Source organism: Pogoniulus pusillus, chromosome 6, assembly GCF_015220805.1.
Source record: "Pogoniulus pusillus isolate bPogPus1 chromosome 6, bPogPus1.pri, whole genome shotgun sequence".
NCBI classification, from domain to species: domain Eukaryota; kingdom Metazoa; phylum Chordata; class Aves; order Piciformes; family Lybiidae; genus Pogoniulus; species Pogoniulus pusillus.
This window is the reverse complement of record NC_087269.1, coordinates 28,268,990-28,290,887: the sequence shown is the minus strand read 5'-3', so window position 1 is coordinate 28,290,887 and position 21,898 is coordinate 28,268,990. Positions and strand designations below refer to the sequence as shown.

Here is a 21,898-nt window from a genome sequence, read left to right as displayed (position 1 = left end):
CCCTTGATCTGCTGGACACAGTCTTCCTAATACACCCCAGGATCCCATTGGCCTTCTTGGCCATAAGGGCACATTGCTGTGCCATGGATGTTATCCACCAGGACCCCCAGGTCCCTCTCCACAGGGCTGCTCTCCAGCAGATCACCTCCCAGCCTGTACTGGTGGAGTTTATTATTTCTCCCCAGATGCAGGACTCTGCACATGTCCTTGTTGAACTTCATCTGGTTCCTCTGTGCACAGCTCTCAGTCTGTCCAGGTCTCTGCATAGCTGCACAGCCTTCAGCTGCATCAGCCAAGCCCCCAGCTTGGCATTGTCAGCAAACTTGCTGAGCAGACATTCTGTGCCCTCATCTATGTCACTGATGAAGATGCTGAACAGGACTGGGCCCAGCACTGATCCCTGAGGGACACCCCCTGTCCAGCTGGACCTGGCACCATCCACCAGAAAGAAGCTGGTCCATTTACCTGCAAGTCCTTTCCATGAGGATCCTGTCTGAGAACAATTTTTCAGTCTCTTCTGTTCCCAAGATGCTCTTTAAGTCATCTGGCAAGAAATAATTCCACTGAGATGGCTCTCAGCAACTCTTCTTTAGGGGACACACATCTCCAGTCACAGAGCCTTGGCAGATGAGTGTAGTTTAAGCTAATCATTGTACTGGGCCACAAGGCAAAGATGCATTACAGGCTGGAAACAAACTTCAAACGTTTTGTTGGCCTTTACAGAAGCCATCCCAAGTATTTGCCTTCATTTTGCAGTTGGCTCTGCACTACTCCACAGCATCCCCAAGCATGTAGAGGTGGAACTATAAAGGTTGGCAGGAAATGCTTAATTCATAAATTTAATTAGAGGGCATTGAAAGCCTCTGTAATTACTTACTGCAGCAGTGGTAGGAGAGTAAAGCTGTTGCTGGTAGCTCCAAGCCTTTTGTTCCTGGGGAGTACTTTTGTTCCTATGGAACCATATCAAGAAATCTTTCCCAGAGGAGAACAAAAAGAGCAAGTGTATTCTGCATTAAACTAACAAGCCACCCAGGGTGAAGGTTTTTTCCCCCTCAATAGAGTGGAGGTGTCTTGAAAGCACCACATTTTAACTTCAGAGTGAGCAGCTCACTGTGCAAAGGCAGACCTATGCTGTGCATCTACTACAGCCATTTTCTGCCTCAGCTCACACCTTCCCACCTGGCTGCACCACTGAAAGCTCAGCTATGGGACATCTGCGAGCTTCCCTGCACTGGCTCAGCAGGATGGAGACTCCAGCAAAGGATGCAGGAGGCAGGGTGCAATTTAGCTCTAAGCAGGGCAGACAGGCAGCCCATGATTCAGAGGAACACTGCTGACAGCAGGGCTTGTTTTGTTTGAGAGATGAAGCTTGTCAATCATTAATGCCTAAGCCAAAAACCACAAAACCCATCCCATCAAGTTATCAGAGAGGGCACGAAGGGAGAAAAGCCTAAACAAAAATCCATAACACAGCTTCTGTAACATCAATGAAGCTAGTTGTGCTAAGATCACAGGATGTTAGGGGCTGGAAGGGACCCAAGAAGATCATCGAGTTCAACCCCTCTGCCACAGCAGAACAGTATTATCTAACACAGCACACAGAGGAACACATCCAGACAGGCCTCGAAAGGCTCCAGAGAAGGAGACCCCACAAACTCTCTGGGGAGCCTGTGCAAGTGCTCTGTGACCCTTACAGTCAAGAAGTTTCCCCTTGTGTTGAGATGGAACCATTTGTGCTGCAGCTTACACCCATTGCTCCTTGTCCTACCCCAGAGAGCAGTGAGCAGAGCCTGTCCCCCCTCTCCTGGCCAGCCCTCAGATACTTATAAACAGTTATCAAATCCCCTCTCAGTCTTCTCTTCTCTAGACTGAAAAGCCCCAGGTCCCTCAGCCTCTCCTCATCAGGCAGTGCCCTCCAGACCCCTCATCATCCTCATAGCCCTCCACTGGAGCCTCTCCAGCAGATCCCTGTCCCTCTCAAACTGGGGAGCCCAAAACTGAACACATTATTCAAGATGATGTCTCACCAGGGCAGAGTAGAGGGGAAGGAGAACCTTCCTTGATCTGCTGGACACACTCCTCCTAATACACCCCAGGATCCCATTGGCCTTCTTGGCCACAAGGGCACACTACTGTGCCATGGTTAACTTGTTAGCCACCAGGACCCCCAGGTCCCTCTCCTCAGGACTGCTTTCCAGTCCTGTGGTACGCATTGGCTCAGTGACATCTTATCCATCACTAAGTGTGATGCAAGCAGTGAGCAGTGGAACAGCACAATGCCTCAGCTGGAAAAAAAAAAATCAAATGAGCAAAGGACAAACCCCCATCACTCTCAAAAGTCTCCTTTCTGAAGATATAACAAAGACTATGCAGAATGGGAACAGCACATCTTAAAACAGAACTTGTCCTAAGCAGAGTTATGCTCTTCAGCATGGCAGGACTAAAGAAAGGACAAGATGAGATTATCTTACAGAAGAGGTCAAAAACACATTTGCTCTCCCATCTCCAGCATCCAAGAGAAGGAGAGAGGCACATGCAAAATGTAGCAGATTAGCAGCTGTGGTCTGGACAACTTCAGGTCACAGCCTCCTGAGCTACACATCGGAATTACTGAGTTATTAAGGCTGGAAAAGACCTCTAAGATCAAGCCCAACCATCAAACCCAATGCTACCATGACCACTAAACCAGGTCCCCAAGCACCACATCAAAACATTTGCTGAATATCTCCAAGGATGGAACATCTCCACCACTTCCTTGGGCAGCCTGTCCCAATGCCTGACTGCTCCTTCATTACAGAAATATTCTCTAATATCCAGTTTAGATTCTGTCTGTTCCCACATCACTCTTGTCTTCAGAGGGATAAACACTCCCCAGTGTTTAGACCAATGACTAATTTTCCTTCTCCTCTGAATGAATGGTAACCAGTGCCTCTCTTCCACTGCTTTACAGAGCATGTCTGCCTGGGGAAGAAACCACCACACTTAGACAAAAATGAAACCAGGGCCAGAGTTGCCTCCCTGCAAGAGCAGCCCAGCACCAGGTCAATGGAAAGTATGAGTTCACACTGGCTAAGAGGCTTTCCTGGATGAATGTCTCCAGGGTTTTTGGTCTTGCAATGGAGTAAAGAAAAAGCATTTAGGCTCAAATTACAACAGCACTGTTGCCATTAATAAGGCATTAACACTGACCTCCCTCTCCATAAACTCTACAAATTAGCACTGGGAGGAAGGAGAGGCAGGAAGAGGAGGGGGGGAAGAACAGAAGTAGGTACTGCCTTCTTACTAAGGTGTTGAAGCACAAGCACAGCAAGATGCTTCAGAAATCTGACACAATGACAACACAGAGGCAACATCACTCCACAAATTCCTCTGGCAAGATCAGTGGGACAGCCAGTTAACTGCTCTGATGGCAGTTTTACACAACTATAACTGGTTCTGTGTAAAGAGCAGCTCCTACATCTGCTTACTGATGCTGGAGCATTTCCATCTCAAACATACACCCTCAAAATTCCCACTGATACTTTCAATGCTGTCCTTGAATGTGGAACTAAAAGGCAACTGACTGCACAGCTCTTAACTGGATCTCCTTCTAAATTACTACTTCCATGTGAGCCTGGTAGACAGCTTTGCTTAGAACTCACATTCACAGTCTGCCTCGGGTTGGAAGGGACCCTCAAAGGTCATCTTGTCCAACCCTCATGCAATCAGCAGGGACACCTCCAACTTGATCAGGCTGCCCAGGGCCACATTGAGTCTGGTCTTGAATGTCTCCAGAGATGGGACCTCAACCACATCCTTGGGCAACCTGTTCTGGTATTTCACCATCCTCATTGTGAAGAGCTTCCTCCTGATGTCCAACCTAAATCTATCCTGCTCCAGTTTCAAACTGTAGCTCCTTGTCCTTCTAAAGAGTCCTTTCCTAGCCTTCATGTAGGTCCCCTTCAGATACTGAAACTCAAGGGAATTATCTTTGCTTGGAACTCAAATGAGTCCTCTTTTCCACTCTCCAGCCAGGATCTAGCCTGCAGATCAGTACTTTCCAGTACCACAGCCTGCTTGTCTCTGACTGCTCAAAATACTCCTTTTACCTTAAAAACAAAGAGGAAATTTCCAGTGAACAAGCCTGCTACTTTGTGAGCCTGTACCACAAGCCTCATTACCTCTGTGTGACACCTGTAAGGATGCTTAAGGGAATAAGGACCTCTTACCCTGCTGCCTGAGCTCCTCAGCTCCACCAACGCACAAAGCAAAGTGTTGAGAGTCATCTCCAGATAAAGGCTGCTTTGATGACCCAAGAGTAGAATAATGACCTAAGTGAAACCAGGTAAGGAGGAAGAGATGCAAAAGGGTTTTATCCCTCAGGGGCTACTAAGCAAGCAAAGCTCAGACAAGTGAGGTCACCTCTGCAGTGGCTCTGTTGGTGCTCAACTGAAGACAGGGTTACTTTCTACACTGAAGCCCAAAGCAAGCAATAAAATGAGAACAAGATGCTCTCAGACAGGGCAGTCTACTGCCAGCTTCTTTCATTACCAAGGCAGGTCCAAGGCCCACTTATTTTCAACTCCCCTCGAATTATCTTCTCAACTGGACATTACCGCTGCCCTAACAGCCACAGCCAGATTTAGCCAGTCCCAAGGTGTCTTTAAGCAGCCAGCCAAGCAAACAAGAACCTCTATTTCTTCATTTGCAACAGAGCAAACTGCTTCCAGGGTGTTATTAGACTGCAGAAAAAGATTGCTCCAGGGAAGAAGACAACAATAAAATGTCCATTGAAGTACCTTAATTCTGCTGCCTCACTTTCAGACTACCCAAACCACAGCACACAGACATCCAAGTGCTGCACCAACATCTGTAGCTCAGACAAAACACAATTTCACTCTGCTACAGATCAGGGCAAAAGGTGGTTAGTGCAAAAGACAATGGCTATTTGTTCTCCACTCTCTGCCAACAGAAGTTTTCATTGCTCTGAATACAAGATACTAAGAGCAGCCACCAGGAGTAGTACCTTCAGCACTACCCATGGTTTTTCAACGCTCCTGAATGGTGACTGCCTCCATCACATCCAAACTGGCTGAGGGGTGCAAAGGAACAGAAAGCTTCAGTTCAGCAAAGGGACTTTCTGCCTTTGGATCTTCTAAGCAGCGTGACAGGGACTGACTGCAGAGTGCTTGGGAACAGAAGAACGATTAGCAAAACCAGTGTGGGCTTCAGTATTTCTTCCTTACAGACTAATCTTGTTTATGTAAAGCCTAGGGGATGAGTGTGATAGCTTGACAAGATAAAATGATGAAAGTGAGGGGATGCAAAGCAGGCTGTCAGAAAGCAGAGGGAGAAACATTTGCTATTTTGCAAGGAATATGTCTCCTTTTTTGCTGTGGTTTGGTTAGGGCATCTCTAATCATGAAAAGCAGTCATTGGGGTTTGTGGCAAGGGAAGAAGAAAACAAGTGCTCACAAGGAGCTTTGTAGTTTGAGACATCAAAAGTACCTGCCAAAATACTACCTTCCAATTGCCTGTTTGCAAGCACAGCGTTGCTCCGCTGCCTGGGTAACCTGAACAGTTGTACACCGCTGGTGACAGGGACCACAGGTATTTGATTACTTTCTGTCTTTACCTGTCCCTGCTAAACACAAAACAAGGCAAGGAACTGCACGTGCTCAGCCCACTCTTTGTTTATATGAAGCTTGAAATCTGGTTTTGCTAGCCGTGAAGCTTTCTGGAAACATCACTCAGCAATGAAAGGATGGGAAGCTGACCTCCCACTCTGGGAAAACAGGAGGCTGACTTACAGATGATGCAAGTGAAAGGAAAATATTGCTAAAAGCTGAAGTGCCCACGGTGATACAACGAAAAATGAAGGAACCTGCAGTTATCTTGATCAGGAAGTCTTTCTGAGCTGCTGGGCATAAGGCCAGGATCACAGAAGGACAGGGGTTGGAAGGAACCCAAGCAGACTGAGTCCAACCCCCCTGCCAGAGCAGGACAATACTATCTAACACAGAGCACACAGGAACACATCCAGACAAGCCTTGAAAGGCTTCAGAGAAGGAGACTCCACAACCTCTCTGGGGAGCCTGTGCAAGTGCTCTGTGACCCTTACAGTCAAGAAGTTTCCCCTTGTGTTGAGATGGAACCATTTGTGCTGCAGCTTACACCCATTGCTCCTTGTCCTACCCCAGGGAGCAGTGAGCAGAGCCTGACTCCCCTCTCCTGGCCAAGTCTCAAATATTTAGAAGCATTTATCAAATGCCCTCTAAGTCTTCCCTTCTCGAGACTAAAATGTCCCAAGTCTCTCAACCTCTCCTCATAAGCCATGCCCTCCAGTCCCCTCATAAGCCTCATGGCCCTCCACTGGACTCTCTCCAGCAGATACCTGTCCATCTTCAACTGGGGAGCCCAAAACTGAACACGGTATCCTGCCAGAGCTGCTTTTACCATGCCCCTCAATACCAGTGAGATTTATGGTGCGCTTAAGTGGATCTCTGATTTCCCCAATAACAGGTAGGATGCTGCATGGTTCCATTTATGCAGACAGATCAGAGCATGCTCAACATTTTACTAACATCTATCATGACAGCAAAAACACCCAGAACAGTTGTGGATCACCGTAGGAAGGCGCCAAGGTTCAAAAGGAAAGGGAGTGAGGCTGTTGGATGGGAGTGGAGTAGGAAACATATGCTTGGAATGCAGATAAGATTAGAGGGGATTCCTTCTTTTAGGAAGCTGGAGATGAGTCTGGAAGGGAATTATCAATTGAGTTTACCCTGACAGTGCAAAGTAGAGGGATCTTATAGTCATAAATGCATAGCAAGGATATGTGATTACAGCCTTTAATTTCCAGCCCTACCAGACAAGGGACAACATTTTGCCTGTAAGCATGAAAAAAAGCTCTATCTCATGGAAAAAAAGCACTGAAATGCTACAAAAACAACAACAAAAAACCTTCAGAAGAGAATATACTTCAAATATTTCCTGTAACTCACATCCAGATTAAAACAAGGCCATTGAATAACAGACACTTAAGAGTCTAACGTGCTCACCTTTCCATCGTAGCGCTTCACGATGAACTGATCCAGGCCCAGGTCTGAAAGAGAAGAAAAAAAACAACCCACAACTAAATAAAGGTATCTGAAAATCTGTTCTTAAGAGCAAAAAAAAATGAGCATTTCCTGGATTTTCTGTTTGAGCAAAGCCCACAGAATCAGAACAGGTTGGAAGGCACCACAAGGATCACCCAGCTCCAAACCCCTTGCCATGAGCAGGGACACCCTACCCTACATCAGCCTGGCCACAGCCTCAGCCAGCCTGGCCTTAAACACCTCCAGCCATGGGGCCTCAACCACCTCCCTGGGAAACCCAGTCCAGCCTCTCACCGCTCTCATGCTCAATAACTTCCTCCTCACGTCCAGGCTCAATCTCCCCACCTCCAGCTTTGCTCCATTCCCCCTAGTCCTGCCGCTCCCTCAAAGCCTAAAAAGTCCCTCCCCAGCTTTTTTGGAGGCCCCCTTCAGATCCTGGAAGGCCACAAGAAGGTCACCTGGGAGCCTCCTCTTCTCCAGACTGCACAGCCCCAACTCTTGCAGTCTGTCCTCACAGCAGAGCTGCTCCAGCCCTCTCAGCATCCTCCTGGCCCTTCTCTGGACACATTCCAGCATCTCCACATCCTTCTTGTAATGGGGGCTCCAGAACTGGATGCAGTACTGCAGGTGGGGTCTCAGCAGAGCAGAGTAGAAGGGGGAAAAATCACCTCCTTCCACCTTGTAATAACAACCCCTTGTATCAGTATAGGTTTGGGACTAACCTGCTGGAGAGCAGTCAAGGGGAGAAGGAATTGGGAGTCCTGGTGGATGGAAGGATGGCTATGAGCCAGCAGCATGCTCTTGTGGCCAGGAGGATCAAAGCCATTCTGTGGTGTATTAGAAAGGCTGTGGCTAGCAGGTCGAGGGAAATTCTCCTTCCCCTCTACTCAGCCCTGGTGAGGTCTCATCTGGAGTATAGTACCCAATTCTGGGTCTCCAAGTTCAAGAAGGACAAGAAGCTGCTTGAGAGAGTCCAGTGCAGAGCCACAAAGATGATTTAAGAAGTTGAACTCAGCACTGCTCAGGCCACACCTTGAGTCCTGTGTCCAGTTCTGGGCTCCTCAATTCAAGAGAGATGTTGAGGTGCTGGAAGGTGTCCAGAGAAGGGCAAGGAAGGTGGTGAGGGTCCTGGAGCTCAGCCCTGTGAGGAGAGGCTGAGGGAGCTGGGGGTGTTTAGCCTGGAGAAGAGGAGGCTCAGGGATGACCTCATTGCTGTCTACAACTCCCTGAAGGGAGGCTGTAGCCAGGTGGGGTTGGTCTCTTCTGACAGGCAAGCAGCAACAGAACAAGGAGACACAGTCTCAAGTTGTGGCAGAGGAGGTCTAGGCTGGATGTTAGGAGGAAGTTGTTGTCAGAGAGAGTGATTGACACTGGAATGGGCTGCCCAGGGAGGTGGAGTCGCAGTCCCTGGCGGTCTTCAAGCAAAACCTGGATGGGGCACTTAGTGCCATGGTCTAGTTGACTGGATGGGGGGGGTGGGGTGCTAGGTCGGACTGGATGATCTTGGAGGTCTCTTCCAACCTGGTTGATTCTGTGATTCTATCAGTAAATCCAATCTCTCATACCATCACACAATGTTTTTTTTCCTGCCTCGAGGAAGGGGAAACTAAAACCACACCTCCAGCCTTTGCAGAGTTGAAGCAAAGAGCTCTCAACCCAGTCTGCAATGCCTGGCAGGCTGTACATACACTGCTGAATGCATACTTATATAAGCAAGACAACAAAGAAAACACTCAGGAAGAGAATTATCTGAGCTCTGCAACCCAGAACTCAGGGAGATGCTCCCTGAGAGATTATACAGAACCCAAAGAACTAAAACTGAGCCCTTCTAATAACTTAAACAGAATCACAGAAACATTCAACTTGGAAAAGACCCTTAGGATCACCAAGTCCAACCACTAACCCTACTCAACAAGGTTCACCTCAAACCATACCCCCAAGCACCACATGCAAATGACTTCTAAACACAACCAGAGTTGGTGACTCCACCACCTTCCTGGGCAGCCCATTCCAATGCCAATCACTGTCTCTGAGACTGTGTCCCCTTGCTCTGTTTCTGGCTGCCTGGCAGAAGAGACCAACCCCACCTGGCTACAGCCTCCCTTCAGGTAGCTGCAGAGATCCATGAGGTCTGCCCTGAGCCTCCTCTTCTCCAAACTGCACACCCCCAGCTCCCTCAGCCTCTCCTCACAGGGCTGTGCTCTAGGCCTCTCACCAGTCTTGGTGCCCTTCTCTGGACACATTCCAGTATCTCAACATCTCTCTTGAATTGAGGAGCCAGAACTGGACACAGTACTCAAGGTGTAGCCTGACCAGTGTTGAGTACAGGAGCAGAAAAACCTCCCTTGTCCTACTCACCACAATGTTCCTGAGCCAGGCCAGGATACCTTTGGCACCTGGGCACACTGCTGGCTCATCTTCAGCCTACTATCTACCACTACCCCACTACACCCAGGTCCCTTTCTTCCTGGCTACTGGTCCAGCCACTCTGTGCCCAGTCTGTAGCACTGTGTTAAGAGACCAGCACCAACCTCTCTACTACATCATTTCAGTAGCTGTAGACAACCATGAAGTCTCCCCCCAGCCTCCTCTTCTTCAAACTAACCATCCCCAGCTCCCTCAGTCACTCATCATAAAACTTATTCTCCAGGCCCTTCCCCAGCTTTGCTGCCCTCCTCTGTCCAGCACTTCCACATCTCTCTTGTGTTGCGGTGCCCAAAACTGAACCCAACACTCGAGATGTGGCCTCACCAGAGCTGAGTACAAGGGGACAATCACCTCCCTCTCCCTCCTGAATGCAGCATTTCTAATCCCAGTCAGGCTGCTATTGGCTTTCTTTGCCACTGGGCACACTGCTGGCTCATATTCAGCTGATTGTCAATTACAACCCCCGCATCCCTTTCTCTCAGACAGTTTTCCAGCCACACTACCAAGCCCACAGCATTGCCTGGGGTTATTTTGGGCCAAGTGCAGGACCTGGCATTTGGCCTTGTTGAAGGTCAGACCATTGACATTGGTCCATCCATCCAAGTCCCTCTGCAGAGCCTCCTTGCCCTCATGCAGGGAGGGAAAGCATGAGCAGATTTTTGGTTTGCTCAAGTATAAAAGCCCTCAGCAGAGTTACAGCTCTGTTTATGGTAATTATCAGATCCTCATTTCTATCTAAATAAAAAAGAAAGAGATGGGGAAAAAACTTCTCTAAAACCAAAATAAAAGCTTTCCCATGCCTGGTGGACCACCTGCTTGTGCAGGAAGACAATAAACCTCATCCCTACCACTGCAAAGGTTCATATTGGTTACGGTACAGAAAATGGATTAGTAATCACTCCAGGATGACCTCTTCAACCTCTGGGAACCAAAGCAGCTAAAATTCCTCCCTCACCCATTCCAAAGGTCAAGACAATTGTCAGAGAGCTTTCTGGATGTGTGAATATTCAAGCCAGAAAGCACATTCTCTGTTTTTTGCAGCTCACAGTGGAGTGAGAATAGCCTAACAAGAGACATTTTCCAACTTTCATCTTCAGTCCTCGAAGCTGTAGGTGTAAAAGCAGGACAGTAAGTGCTGCCACACTGGGAGGCAGGATTCACTTGATACATGTGCCTCTTTTACCAGCCACGTTATCAGGCTGGAGCTTGGCCCTGACCATCCATCTGGCTGCTGACCGCTATGCTGAGCTTAGCTTGATGTCCATGTGTCATAATAAAGTCATTTCTCAGTCATACCTCCTGTTCCCATGCCAGGAAATAGCACTGCAAGACAGATTGCTGGCAGCCCAGCATCACACACGTGCTCACAGAAAGCTAGTAAAGGACACTGCTTAAAAATAGCAAGGGAAACCATGTCTCAATAGCACACTCACCCCCTTCAGCTGGACACTGGGACTCGGAGAGCAAACAGGTTTCAAAGGAGATCCAAAATCAGTGGTGGGTGAGTAGCTAGATATGAGCCAGCACTGTGCACTTGCAGCCCAGAAGAACAGTCACATCCTGGGCTGAATGAAAAGCAGTGTGGCCAGCAGGTCAAGAGAGGTCATCATGCCACTCTGCTCCAGGACTCCAGCTCTGTGGCTCACAAAACAAGAGAGAGGTGGACCTGCTGGAGTGGGTCCAGAGGAGGGCTACAAAGATGATGAGAAAGCTGGAGCACCTCTCCTACGAAGACAAGCTGAGAAAATAGGGATTGCTCAGTCTGGAGTAGAAAAGGCTTCAGGGAGACCTTAGAGATGCATTCCAGTATCTGAAGAGCACCTATAGGAAGACTGAGGAGGGACTGTTCAGAAGAAGGTGTGGTGATAGGATAAGGAGCAATGGTTTGAAATGGAGTAGATTTAGGTTGGACATCAAGAGGAAATTCTTCACAATGAGGAAGGTGGTTGAGGTCCTATCCCCACAGACATTCAAGATTAGACTTGATGTGGCCCTGGGCAGTCTGATCGAGTTGGAGGTGTCCCTGCTGACTGTAGGGGGATTGGATAAGATGACCTTTGAGGACCCCTTCCAACCCAGTGCAATCTGTGAATTGCTCATGAAGAGGAGCAGCAAGAAAAGATGTACTAGTAATTATTTCCTTTCATACAGATATATAATATATACATAGGGGAAAAAAAGGATTATTAAATATAGACTGGTGAGGCCAAGGCTTGACTGCTGTGTTCAGTTTTGGGCTCCTCACTCCAAGAAGGACAGTGAGGTATTGGAGAAAGGCAGTGAAGCTGGTGAAGGGTCTGGAGAACAGGTCTGGTGAGAAACACCTGAGGGAACTGGGGTTGTTTAACCTGTAGAAGAGAAGGGGAGACTTCATTGTACTCTACAACTACCTGAAAGGATAATGGAGTGAAGTGGGGGGGTGATCTTTTCCTCAAGTAACAAATCATAGAATCAACCAGGTTGGAAGAGACCTCCAAGATCATCCAGTCCAACCTAGCACCCAGCTCTGTCCAGTCAACCAGACCATGGCACTAAGTGCCTCAGCCAGGCTTTGCTTGAACATCCCAAGGAAGGGCGACTCCATCACCTCCTTCAGCAGGGTGATAGGACAAGAAGCAATGACCTGAAGTTGCACCAGAGGAGATTCAGGTTGTACATAAGAAAAAATTCCTTTCCTGCAAGAGTGGTCAGGCATTGGAACAGGCTGCCCAGAGAGGTAGTGGAGTCATTGTCCCTGGAGGTATTCAAACAATGCATGGACATGGCAGTCAAGGACATGGTTCAGCAGGTGTGGTGATGCTGGTTTGATGGTTGGAATTGATAAAATGTTTATAAATATCTGAAGGCTGGCCAGGAGAGGGGGCACAGGCTCTGCTCACTGGGATAGGACAAGGAGCAATGGGTGTAAGCTGCAGCACAGGAGGTTCTGCCTCAACATAAGGGGGAACTTCTTTATTGTAAGTGTCACAGAGCACCAGAACAGGCTCCCCAGGGAGGTTGTGGGGTCTCCTCTGGAGACTTTCAAGGTCTGTCTGGATGTATACCTCTGTGATCTGTGCTAGATAGTATTGTCCTGCTGTGGCAGGGGGGTTGGACTTGATCTCCTTGGGTCCCTTGCAACCTCTAACATCCTGTGTACCTGTGATCTTCTCCAACCTTCAGGATTCTAGATAATACATAATCTATACAAGTCTGTATGAACATACACAAAGTTATTAAAACCAGTCAGAAGGCACCCAAAACAAGCAAGTACCAGTACCTGTGCTAAAGGAAGAGGCTAGTAGTATAAACTTGGCATTCTCCACAGATAACGTGAGGTGGGCAAAAGGGGAGGCAATAGGAGTAATGGCTGGAGGTGACTAAAATGCATCATGCGAGTTAATAGCAACAAATTACAACAATGGAGTCAGAGAAAGCAAAACACACTGATGAAATCAGTTCTCAGTCCAGAACAGCTTGCCTCCAGGCTGGGCTTCTGCTCAGCTACATTCACTTAAGCATGGAGTTCTTTGTTTCCATGTGTTCCCTCAGTAGCTAAGGCATGGAACGTGAAGACCCAGGATAAAAAAAACCACAACCCATCTGGGTACCCTGAGACTCTTCCTGCAATGGACCTTGACTTATATATGGCTTTTGGGTAACTGCATCACAACCCTCATGCCTGGTGTAGAAGCTGCCAGGTCTGTCCTCAAGCTTAAGAGCTCCAAGCAATTCCTTATTTGCTGAAGGCAGTGCCCAGAGCACCACAGCAGGCACAGAGATGTAGCTTTCATCACCTCTATCCACATGAGGCACCAACACAATTGTATCTGATGAGAAACAAACATACAACTTGGGTTCGTGCATGTTTCCAAGATGGGAGGAGAGACATTTATGTGTCAGTGCAGCACAAAAATTTGTCACTTCTGCTGCTGCCTGCTTCCATGGCACTGTATCAGCACTGGCAGGCAGCAGTACTCATTGCAAGCAGCAGTACAGTGGCCCATATCAGTGTTCCACACTCGCTGTTCCTCCTAGCCACAGACAATGATATCCTCTGCTCTGCTGCACAAACTGAGCTGCACACTGAAGTCCCTCCATAAAATTCTCCTGTCTGTAGCTCCCCACAGAGTAAGCTAATCCCAAAGCTGAAAAATTGTATTTATACCTTCAAAGCACACAATTTTACTCCACACATCTCCCCCTTTTCTAATACATTTTCTTTTTTATGGACTTGCAATCACAGAACTGTTTCACATGGAAAAGACCTCCAAGGTCGAGTCCAACTGCCAACCTATCACCACCGTGGGACCTACCTGGGTGTTTGTTCACAAGTCTTCAAAGTTGACAAAAGAACCAGTAAGGGAAAAAAAAGAAGAGATTGTTCCCTGATGCCTGTAGTAGTTGTAGAAAGGGCAAAAAAAGAACCCAAAGATTATATAAAGAACAACAGGGAGAAGGTACTTGAGGGTCCTGGTGGTCAGAATGATGACCATGAGCCAACAATATGCCCTTGTGGCCAGAAAAGCCAATGGCATCCTGGGGTGGATTAGAAGGGGTGTGGTTAATAGGTTAATAGACATCCCCTGCTCTGTCCTGGGGAGGCCCTATCTGGAATATTGTGTCCAATTTTGAACCACTCAGTTCAAGAAGGACCTCAAGGAACTGCTTGAGAGAGTTCAGAGCAATGCCACAAAGACCTTGAAGGCAGTGGAACATCTCCCTTATCAGGAAAGGCTGAGGGAACTGAGGCTCTTTAGCTTGGAGGAGACAGAGATGACCTCAGCCATGTTGATAAAGATATGAAGGGCAGCATTGGGAGAACAGAACCAGGCTCTGCTCAGTTATATCTACTGACAGGACAAGGAGCAATGAGTGCAAGATGGAGCAGAGGAGGTTCCATGTGAACATCAGGATAAACTATTCACTGAAGGTGACAGAACCCTGGAACAGGCTGCCCAGAGAGGTTGTGGAGTCATCTTCTCTGGAGATATTCAAAATGAACCTGGATGTGTTCCTGAGCATCTTGCCCTAGGTCTGGCAGGGTGGTTGGATCAGATGATCTTTTGTAGTCCTTTCTAACCCCCAAGGTTCTGTAATTCTGTGCTATAAAAAAATCACCCAAAAGCTTTTTCTTCCAAGAGGTTTACAATAGAAACTCTGCATCTGCATAGATCACATGGAAACACTGCATGACTGGGGACAATCACATCTGAAGAAGGCAAGGAAAGAACAGCAGAGTTGTAAGAGCTGGCATTCAGGCAGTGTGCAAAGTGAAAGCTACCACAGGAGTGTTTGTAAGTGATAGACTCATAAAATAAATATCCCCTGGCAGGGCCATTGCTGACGAGCTGCAGGAACAGGAGCAAATGGGCACATTTAACAGGTCAAAAGAGCTCTCCCACCTCCCACTGAAAAGCAGAGGCTGAAATATTGCTCTCTCAGAAATGGATTAAAGGGTTTCCTTCACAAGAGGTAACAATGAAATCCATAAATAGTTTCAGGAGGATACCTGGCTGCTTCACAAAGCCTCTCCAGGACTGAAAGCAGCGAGACAAGCACCACAGCTACTCCAGGTTGCACAGCAACCACTCAGAGCATCTGGGCTCTGGTGCTTGGTTGTGCTCAAATCCAGAGTTCTCATTATGACCTGCCCCAGAATAAGCCTTTGATTTACACAAAACACTACTACACCTCACCTTTCACTACACATCTGCCCTAGTTAGACCACATCTGGAATGCTGTGTACAGCTCACGAGAAATGGGGAACTACCACCTTCAGCAGAGGACTACAAGGATGGTTCACAGGCTCACAGAATGTCAGAGGTTGGAAGGGACCCAAGGAGATCATCGAGTCCAACTCCCCTGCCACAGCAGGACCATGCAATCCAGCACAGATCACAAAGGAACACATTCAGACAGGCCTGAAAAGGCTCCAGAAAAGGAGACTCCACAACCTCTCTGGGAAGCCTGTTCCAGTGCTCTGAGACCCTCACAGTGAAGAAGTTCCTCCTTGTGTTGAGGCAGAACCTCCTGTGCTGCAGCTTACACCCATTGCTCCTTGTCCTATCCCAGGGAGCAGTGAGCAGAGCCTGTCCTCCACCTCCTGACCCCCAGCCCTCAGATATTTATAAACGTTTATCAAATCCCCTCTCAGCCTTCTCTTCTCGATATTTATAAACGTTTATCAAATCCCCTCTCAGCCTTCTCTTCTCCAGACTAAGCAGTCCCAGGTCCCTCATACTCTCCTCATCAGGCAGTGCCCTCCAGTCCCCTCATCATCCCTGTAGCCCTACACTGGACCCTCTCCAGCAGATCCCTGTCCTCCTTCAACTGGTAAAGGCAGGGGAGCATCTCTCTCACAATGAGAGGCAGAGAGACTTAGGGCTGCTTGGTCCAGAGAGGAGAAGGCTGAGGGGAGACCTTATCAATGACTAAAAATATCTGAAAGTTGGCTGTCAGGAGGATGAGGCCAGTCTCTCCTTCCATGATACCCCAAGACTGTAAATCCCACCTCAACATGAGAAAAAACTTTTACTGTGAGGGTGACAGAGCCTTGGAGCAGGCTGCACAGAGAGGTTGTGGAGTCTCCTTTTCTAGAGAGCTTCAAAACCCACCTGGAGATGTTCCTGCGTGACCTGCACCATGCTTTAAAAATGAAAACAGCTCAAAAGAAACCCAAATTACTTACACTCACTGCCTGCCACAACGTGGAAAAAGGGTACTCTTACACTGGAACAAGTCTTCTACAAGGACAGCCTGAGCAAGCTGGAATTGGTCAGCCTGGAGAAGAACAGGCTCCAGAGAGACCTAATAGCAGCCTTCTGGTACCTGAAGCTGCAGAGGGACTGTTTACAAAGGCCTGCAGCAATAGGATGAGGGCAATGGTTTGAAAGGAGAGAAGAACTGACTTAGGTTGGATGTTAGGAACAAGTTCTTACCATAAGGGTGGTGGAACACTGGAACAGGTTGCCCAGGCAGGCAGTTGAGGCCCTACCCCTGGAGCTACTCAAGGTTAGGCTTGACAAGTCCCTAGGACAAGAAGCAATGGGTGTAAGCTGCAGCAAATGCGGTTCTGCCTTAACACAAGGGGGGACTTCTTTACTGTAAGGTCCCAGAGCACTGGCACAGGCTCCCCAGGGAGGTTGTGGGGTGTCCTTCTCTGGAGCCTTTCCAGGCCTGTCTGGATGTGTTCCTCTGCGCTCTGTGTTAGATAGTATTGCCCTGCTCTGGCAGGGGAGTTGGACTCCATGATCTCTTTGGGTCCCTTCCAACCCCTAACGTCCTGTGAGTCTGTAAAGGCTGTTGAGCAACCTGATCTGACAGAGGATGTCCCTGCTGACTGCAGGGGGCTTGGACTAGACAACCTTTGGAGGCCCTTTCCAACCCAAACTGCTCCATGATTCCACTCAGCAGAAGAGCCACACACTCTGTGCTTTCATTACTTTCTTTTTGGGCTGAGGGTGAATGGAGAAGAAATGACACCTGCAAAAAGCAAACCCACACAATAACCTGCTGCTCCTCTTGTTCAGCACTAATCCAATCTAAAGGCAAACCCTTATTATGTTTCCATTGATCAACAAAAACACACATTCCACAGATGCACAAATTGCCACACTTGATAAATAGCTAAACCATCAGTCAGCTCTTCCTGGCATCCTGGACATAAAGGCAGCCATGGGCAGCACATTACAGATTGCAGTTTGAAAACCTATTTAACAAAGGAGCTTTCAGAAGAATGATTATATTCTGCCAAAAACACAGCTCAGGTCAACTGAGAAGCCAGCTGATTTTCCTCTGGGATGCCTGCAGTTTTCCACTGATAGAAAAACCTTCTCAGCTTCTTCCAATCTTTGTGTCTTTCTCAGACTTGTCACATTATCAAGTGGCTAACAACTTCTTATTATCAGCTATCAAGTGATTATCATTATCAACTGGAAAACAAGTTAAGCATGGCACAGCAATGTGCCCTTGTGGCCAAGAAGGCCAATGGGATCCTGGGGTGTATGAGGAAGAGTGTGTTCAGCAGACCAAGTGAGGTTCTCCTTCCCCTCTACTCTGCCCTGCTGAGACCTCATCTTGAATACTGCCTTCCATTTTCATAGCATCAACCAGGCTGGAAGAGACCTCCAAGCTCAGCCAGTCCAACCTAGCACCCAGCCCTATCCAGTCAATTAGACCATGGCACTAAGTGCCTCATCCAGTCTCCTCTTGAACACCTCCAGGTACAGTGACTCAGTTGAATAGGGACAGGGATCTGCTGGACAGAATCCAGCAGAAGGCTATGAGAATGATGAGGGGCCTGGAGGACATGGCTTGTGAAGAAAGGCTGAGAGACTTGTGACTTTTTAGTCTGGAGAAGAGAAGACTTGGAGGGGATTTGATAAACGTTTATGAACACCTGAGGGCTGGCCAGGAGCAGGGAGACAGGCTCTGCTCACTGCTGTCTGGGACAGGGTAAGGAGCAACGGGTCTAAGTTGCAGCAAAAGAGGTTCTGCCTCAACAAAAGGGGAAGCTTCTTGACTGTAAGGGTCACAGAGCACTGGCACAGGCTGTCCAGAGAAGTTGTGGGGTCTCCTTCTATGGGGACTTTCAAGGCCTGTCTGGATGTGTTACTCTGTGCTGGATAGTATTGTCTTGCTCTGACAAGGGGGTTGGACTCAATGATCTCCTTGGAGCCCTTCCAACCCCTATCATCCTGTGAGCCTGTGATTATTTGGGTGCCATTTACTCATCATCTGCTTTTGCCCTCGTATTCCTTGATATAAAACCTGGATTCTTTCTCTTGCAAGTGGAGGAGCAGAAGGGCTATTTACCAAGGCTGAAGCAGAGCCCATTAATCAAGCATGCAATATGCTGCGTTGCAGAAGAAAATGCTGGCCCAAGTTACCTGTCCAGAGCTGTAACCCAGCTTCTGCTGTTTGCATTTTCTCCTGAATTCCAAAAGTAATCTGCAAGCAAACAATGAGCTGCCTGAGATTTCTCAGGGGGCATCACTCTCAGGTTTGTGTTAAAACTGAGAATTTTTCTGTGCAAGGAACCACTTTGTGCTTCTCTACCTCCCCCAGCTCCACCAGGCAAGTCAGTCTCTACGAGATGCACATTCATGACCCAATTGATCTGCCATACCAACTCATCAACTGCACTGAAGCTCTAATTATTTGTTTCTTCTGACATCAACTTGAATGTAAATGCTCCTCTCACTTGCTCCTCAGGTCTCTCATCTTTTGATCATGTTTTTTGCCCAGTAATGATCTATTTTCACACACAAACACCAACATTCATTCAGCCTTGTGGTTCAGGATATAACTGCAACGTTGCCTCTCCCTCTCAGAATCACAGAATCAACCAGGTTGGTAAAGACCTCTAGGATCATCAAGTCCAACCTATTACCTAACCTTTCTAATTCCAGGTGAGAGCCCAGAACGGGTTGCCCAGGGAGGTGGTTGAAGCCCCATGCCTGGAGGTGTTTAAGGCCAGGCTGGATGAGGCTGTGTGCAGCCTGCTCTAGGGTAGGGTGTCCCAGCCCATGGAGGGGACTTGGGACTAGATGATCTTTATGGTCTCTTCCAACCTGACTGATTCTATGATTAACAGCATCCTCATGGCTTCTTGCAGGACAACAAAACAACTGGAAGGAAAAACCTTCCATGGCATTTCCAAGAGTTCAGATATTTGAGTTGTTGCATAGCATGGTGGAGCTAGAAGGGTTTCTTTCACATGCAGGAGTTAGGGGTAACCATGAAGGTTAACACTGGGATTCAAGAGGAAGACTGGTTTGGATAGAAGGTGTCTTCACTACAGCATGCTGTGACAAGCTATGAAGCTTTTTTTACTTCTTTTAATCCTTACTGCAAAGGCAGAAAGTCCTGAAACCAGCTGAGAAGCAGCTCCTGTTCAGTCCAGGATGCCCTGAAGTGCTCACTTTCCTTGGGAAAACGGTCTGTGCAGAATAGATATGGAGAAAGTTGGGGGAACTGAGGAAACTTGGAGACTAGGCAAGAGAAGAAGACTGGGTAAGCCACCAGCAAGCAGGTCCAAACACATGGAAACATTCATTCAGGCCATCAGCTAGGTAGGGCTTGTGAGAGTCTAAATCCTCTCTCCCTCGGTCATCCACAAAGATAAAGATTGGAGTGTCTCTCTTTAATCAACAAAGATATGATCTCTCCCTTGTAAATCAACAAAGATAAAGATTACCTTCTGTGCTAGTTTGAAGCTAGCTAGAACATTTTGGAAGGAAGAATTAGATTACAGGCTGTGAAAGGGAAACTATGGTGATGTTCACTGCACTCACAGGTTTCCTGAGACAGATAGGAACAAGAATGTAAATATAGATAACAGAGTTGCCGTCTGGGCTTTTAGATTAACTGCTCTCTCTCTAACCTAACCAGCCATCTTTGTGACAAATCTACCTGCTTCCTAATCCCCCTGGCTGACCCTCCAGTTATCCTTGGGCACACAGCAACCTCTGGGCTAAGGTAGAGAGAGGTGGGAGAAGGTGGAAGGGCAGCTGAGAGACCCTCCCGGGGACTCAGGTCTCTGGGAGGGCTGTTGTGTTTCTGTATTACCTTTTAACTTGTCTATTTGTCTCTAGTTGTATGTATTGTAAATACCTGCTTGTATATTGTGCTAAGCTGCAAATACAAAGCTTCATTCCATTTCCAGAGCTGCTGAGTCTAGTCTGGGTGATTTTCCAAAGTGTGTGTGGGGGTGGGAAACACCCAAACCATCACACTTTCGTTAACCTCCTGGCTCAGACGAGGTGCCTGGGCAAAAGCTCAGAGATGCAAATCAACGGACAGTGCCTCTGTGGAAATTTCCAGACCTCAGCCTGGCTTGAATGCCCAGGATCTGTATATCTTATGTCAACTACTCTGAAAAGGAAAGGTTTGCATGTATTCAGGGTATGGGCAGGCAAACAGCACAGAGAGGAAGCAGAGGTCCTCCTGGCTGCTGCCACCAAACCCCTGTGAACGCATGAATACAAAGGAAGAAACCCTGGGGAGCTGCACCTTGACATCCATCTAAAAAGACATGAGCAAAGTCTGCCCAAGTGTGGACCTCCAGGTGTGCACCTCCACCAGAAGAACTCCTGACAAACTCCAGAGAAGATCCCTGGGTCATCACAGAATGAACCAGGCTGGAAGAAACCTCCAAGTTCAGCCAGTCCAACCTAGCACCCAGCCCTATCCAGTCAACCAGACCATGGCACTAAGTGCCTCAGCCAGGCTTTGCTTCAACACCTCCAGGCACAGTGACTCCACCACCTCCCTGGGCAGCCCATTCCAATGCCAATCACTCTCTCTGACAACAACTTCCAACTAACATCCAGCCTAGACCTCCCCTGACAACTTGACACTGTGTCCCATTGTTCTGTTGCTGGTTGTCTGGGAGAAAAGACCAACCCCACCTGGCCAGCATCTCCCTTCAGGTAGTTGGAGACAGCAATGAGATCAGCCCTGAGCCTCCTCTTCTCCAGGCTAAACAGGCCCAGCTCCCTCAGCCTCTCCTCATAGGGTTTGTGTTCCAGGCCCTTCACCAGCCTTGTTGCCCTTCTCTGGACACATTCCAGCACCTCAACATCTCTCTTGAATTGAGGAGCCCAGAACTGGACACAGCACTCAAGCTGTGGCCTGAGCAGTGCTGAGTACAGGGGCAGAAGAACCTCCCTCACCCTACTGGCCACACTCTTCCTGAGCCAGGCCATCCACTCATCTCTCTCTCTCCCCCCCAGTTTGTGACTGATGGTAGTATAATCCCTGTTCCTTTCTTTCCCTCCTGCTTCTCTATTTCTTTATTGTTCCCTCTCTCTCCCTTTCTCTCCCTCTGTTTTGTTCAACTATATCCTTTAATAAACAGTTTTGTGGTGCTATCTGGTCTCATTTGCACCTTCATTTCTCAACATGGAAATCTCTGAGAAGAGAGCTTGCTTCTCTGGGCAGAGATACTGTTAATCTCTGTTCTCTGTATCTTGACAGGGCTACAGAGCAATGTGCCAGCAATGACCTGCAAGTACCAACCAGCCCCAACTCCTGCTGAGTGCCATGGGTTCATGAGCCTTTTCCAGGCAAAGATCACCTGTCTTTGAAGAACTGCACCATCTCTAAGTGGGATTCTGCAAACCCTTCCCACCAGACATGCATTATTTTTAGCTGGCTGGGGTACCAAGCAAGGGCCAGGGTACCAAGCAACCATCCCTGTTCATCCAACCTTGAAGCAGAGCAACCTCTCAGCTACCAGAGAAGGTGGGAAGAAAAACACAACAGAGGACTGCAGGGAGCAGATATCACTGCCCACACTTCTGTTAGCACTTGGACTTTCCAGATAGCACCTAAAGAAACAGTTCTGATGTTGTCTTAAAGCAGCTTCCAAGCTGAATGCCATTCTTCAGCTTATACTGCCAGACACC

At 48.0% G+C, this 21,898-nt stretch overlaps 1 protein-coding gene across 3 annotated transcripts in view; it reads right to left on the bottom strand.

The window, feature by feature from the left end:
* MICU1 (mitochondrial calcium uptake 1) overlaps positions 1–21,898 on the bottom strand; it is a 197,896-nt gene that overhangs the window by 103,517 nt on the left and 72,481 nt on the right. For all 3 annotated transcript variants that reach the window (XM_064145034.1, XM_064145036.1, XM_064145035.1), the window contains exon 5: positions 7,041–7,084. In XM_064145034.1, the coding sequence (XP_064001104.1) occupies positions 7,041–7,084 (44 nt within the window). The remainder of the gene's footprint in view (positions 1–7,040; positions 7,085–21,898) is intronic.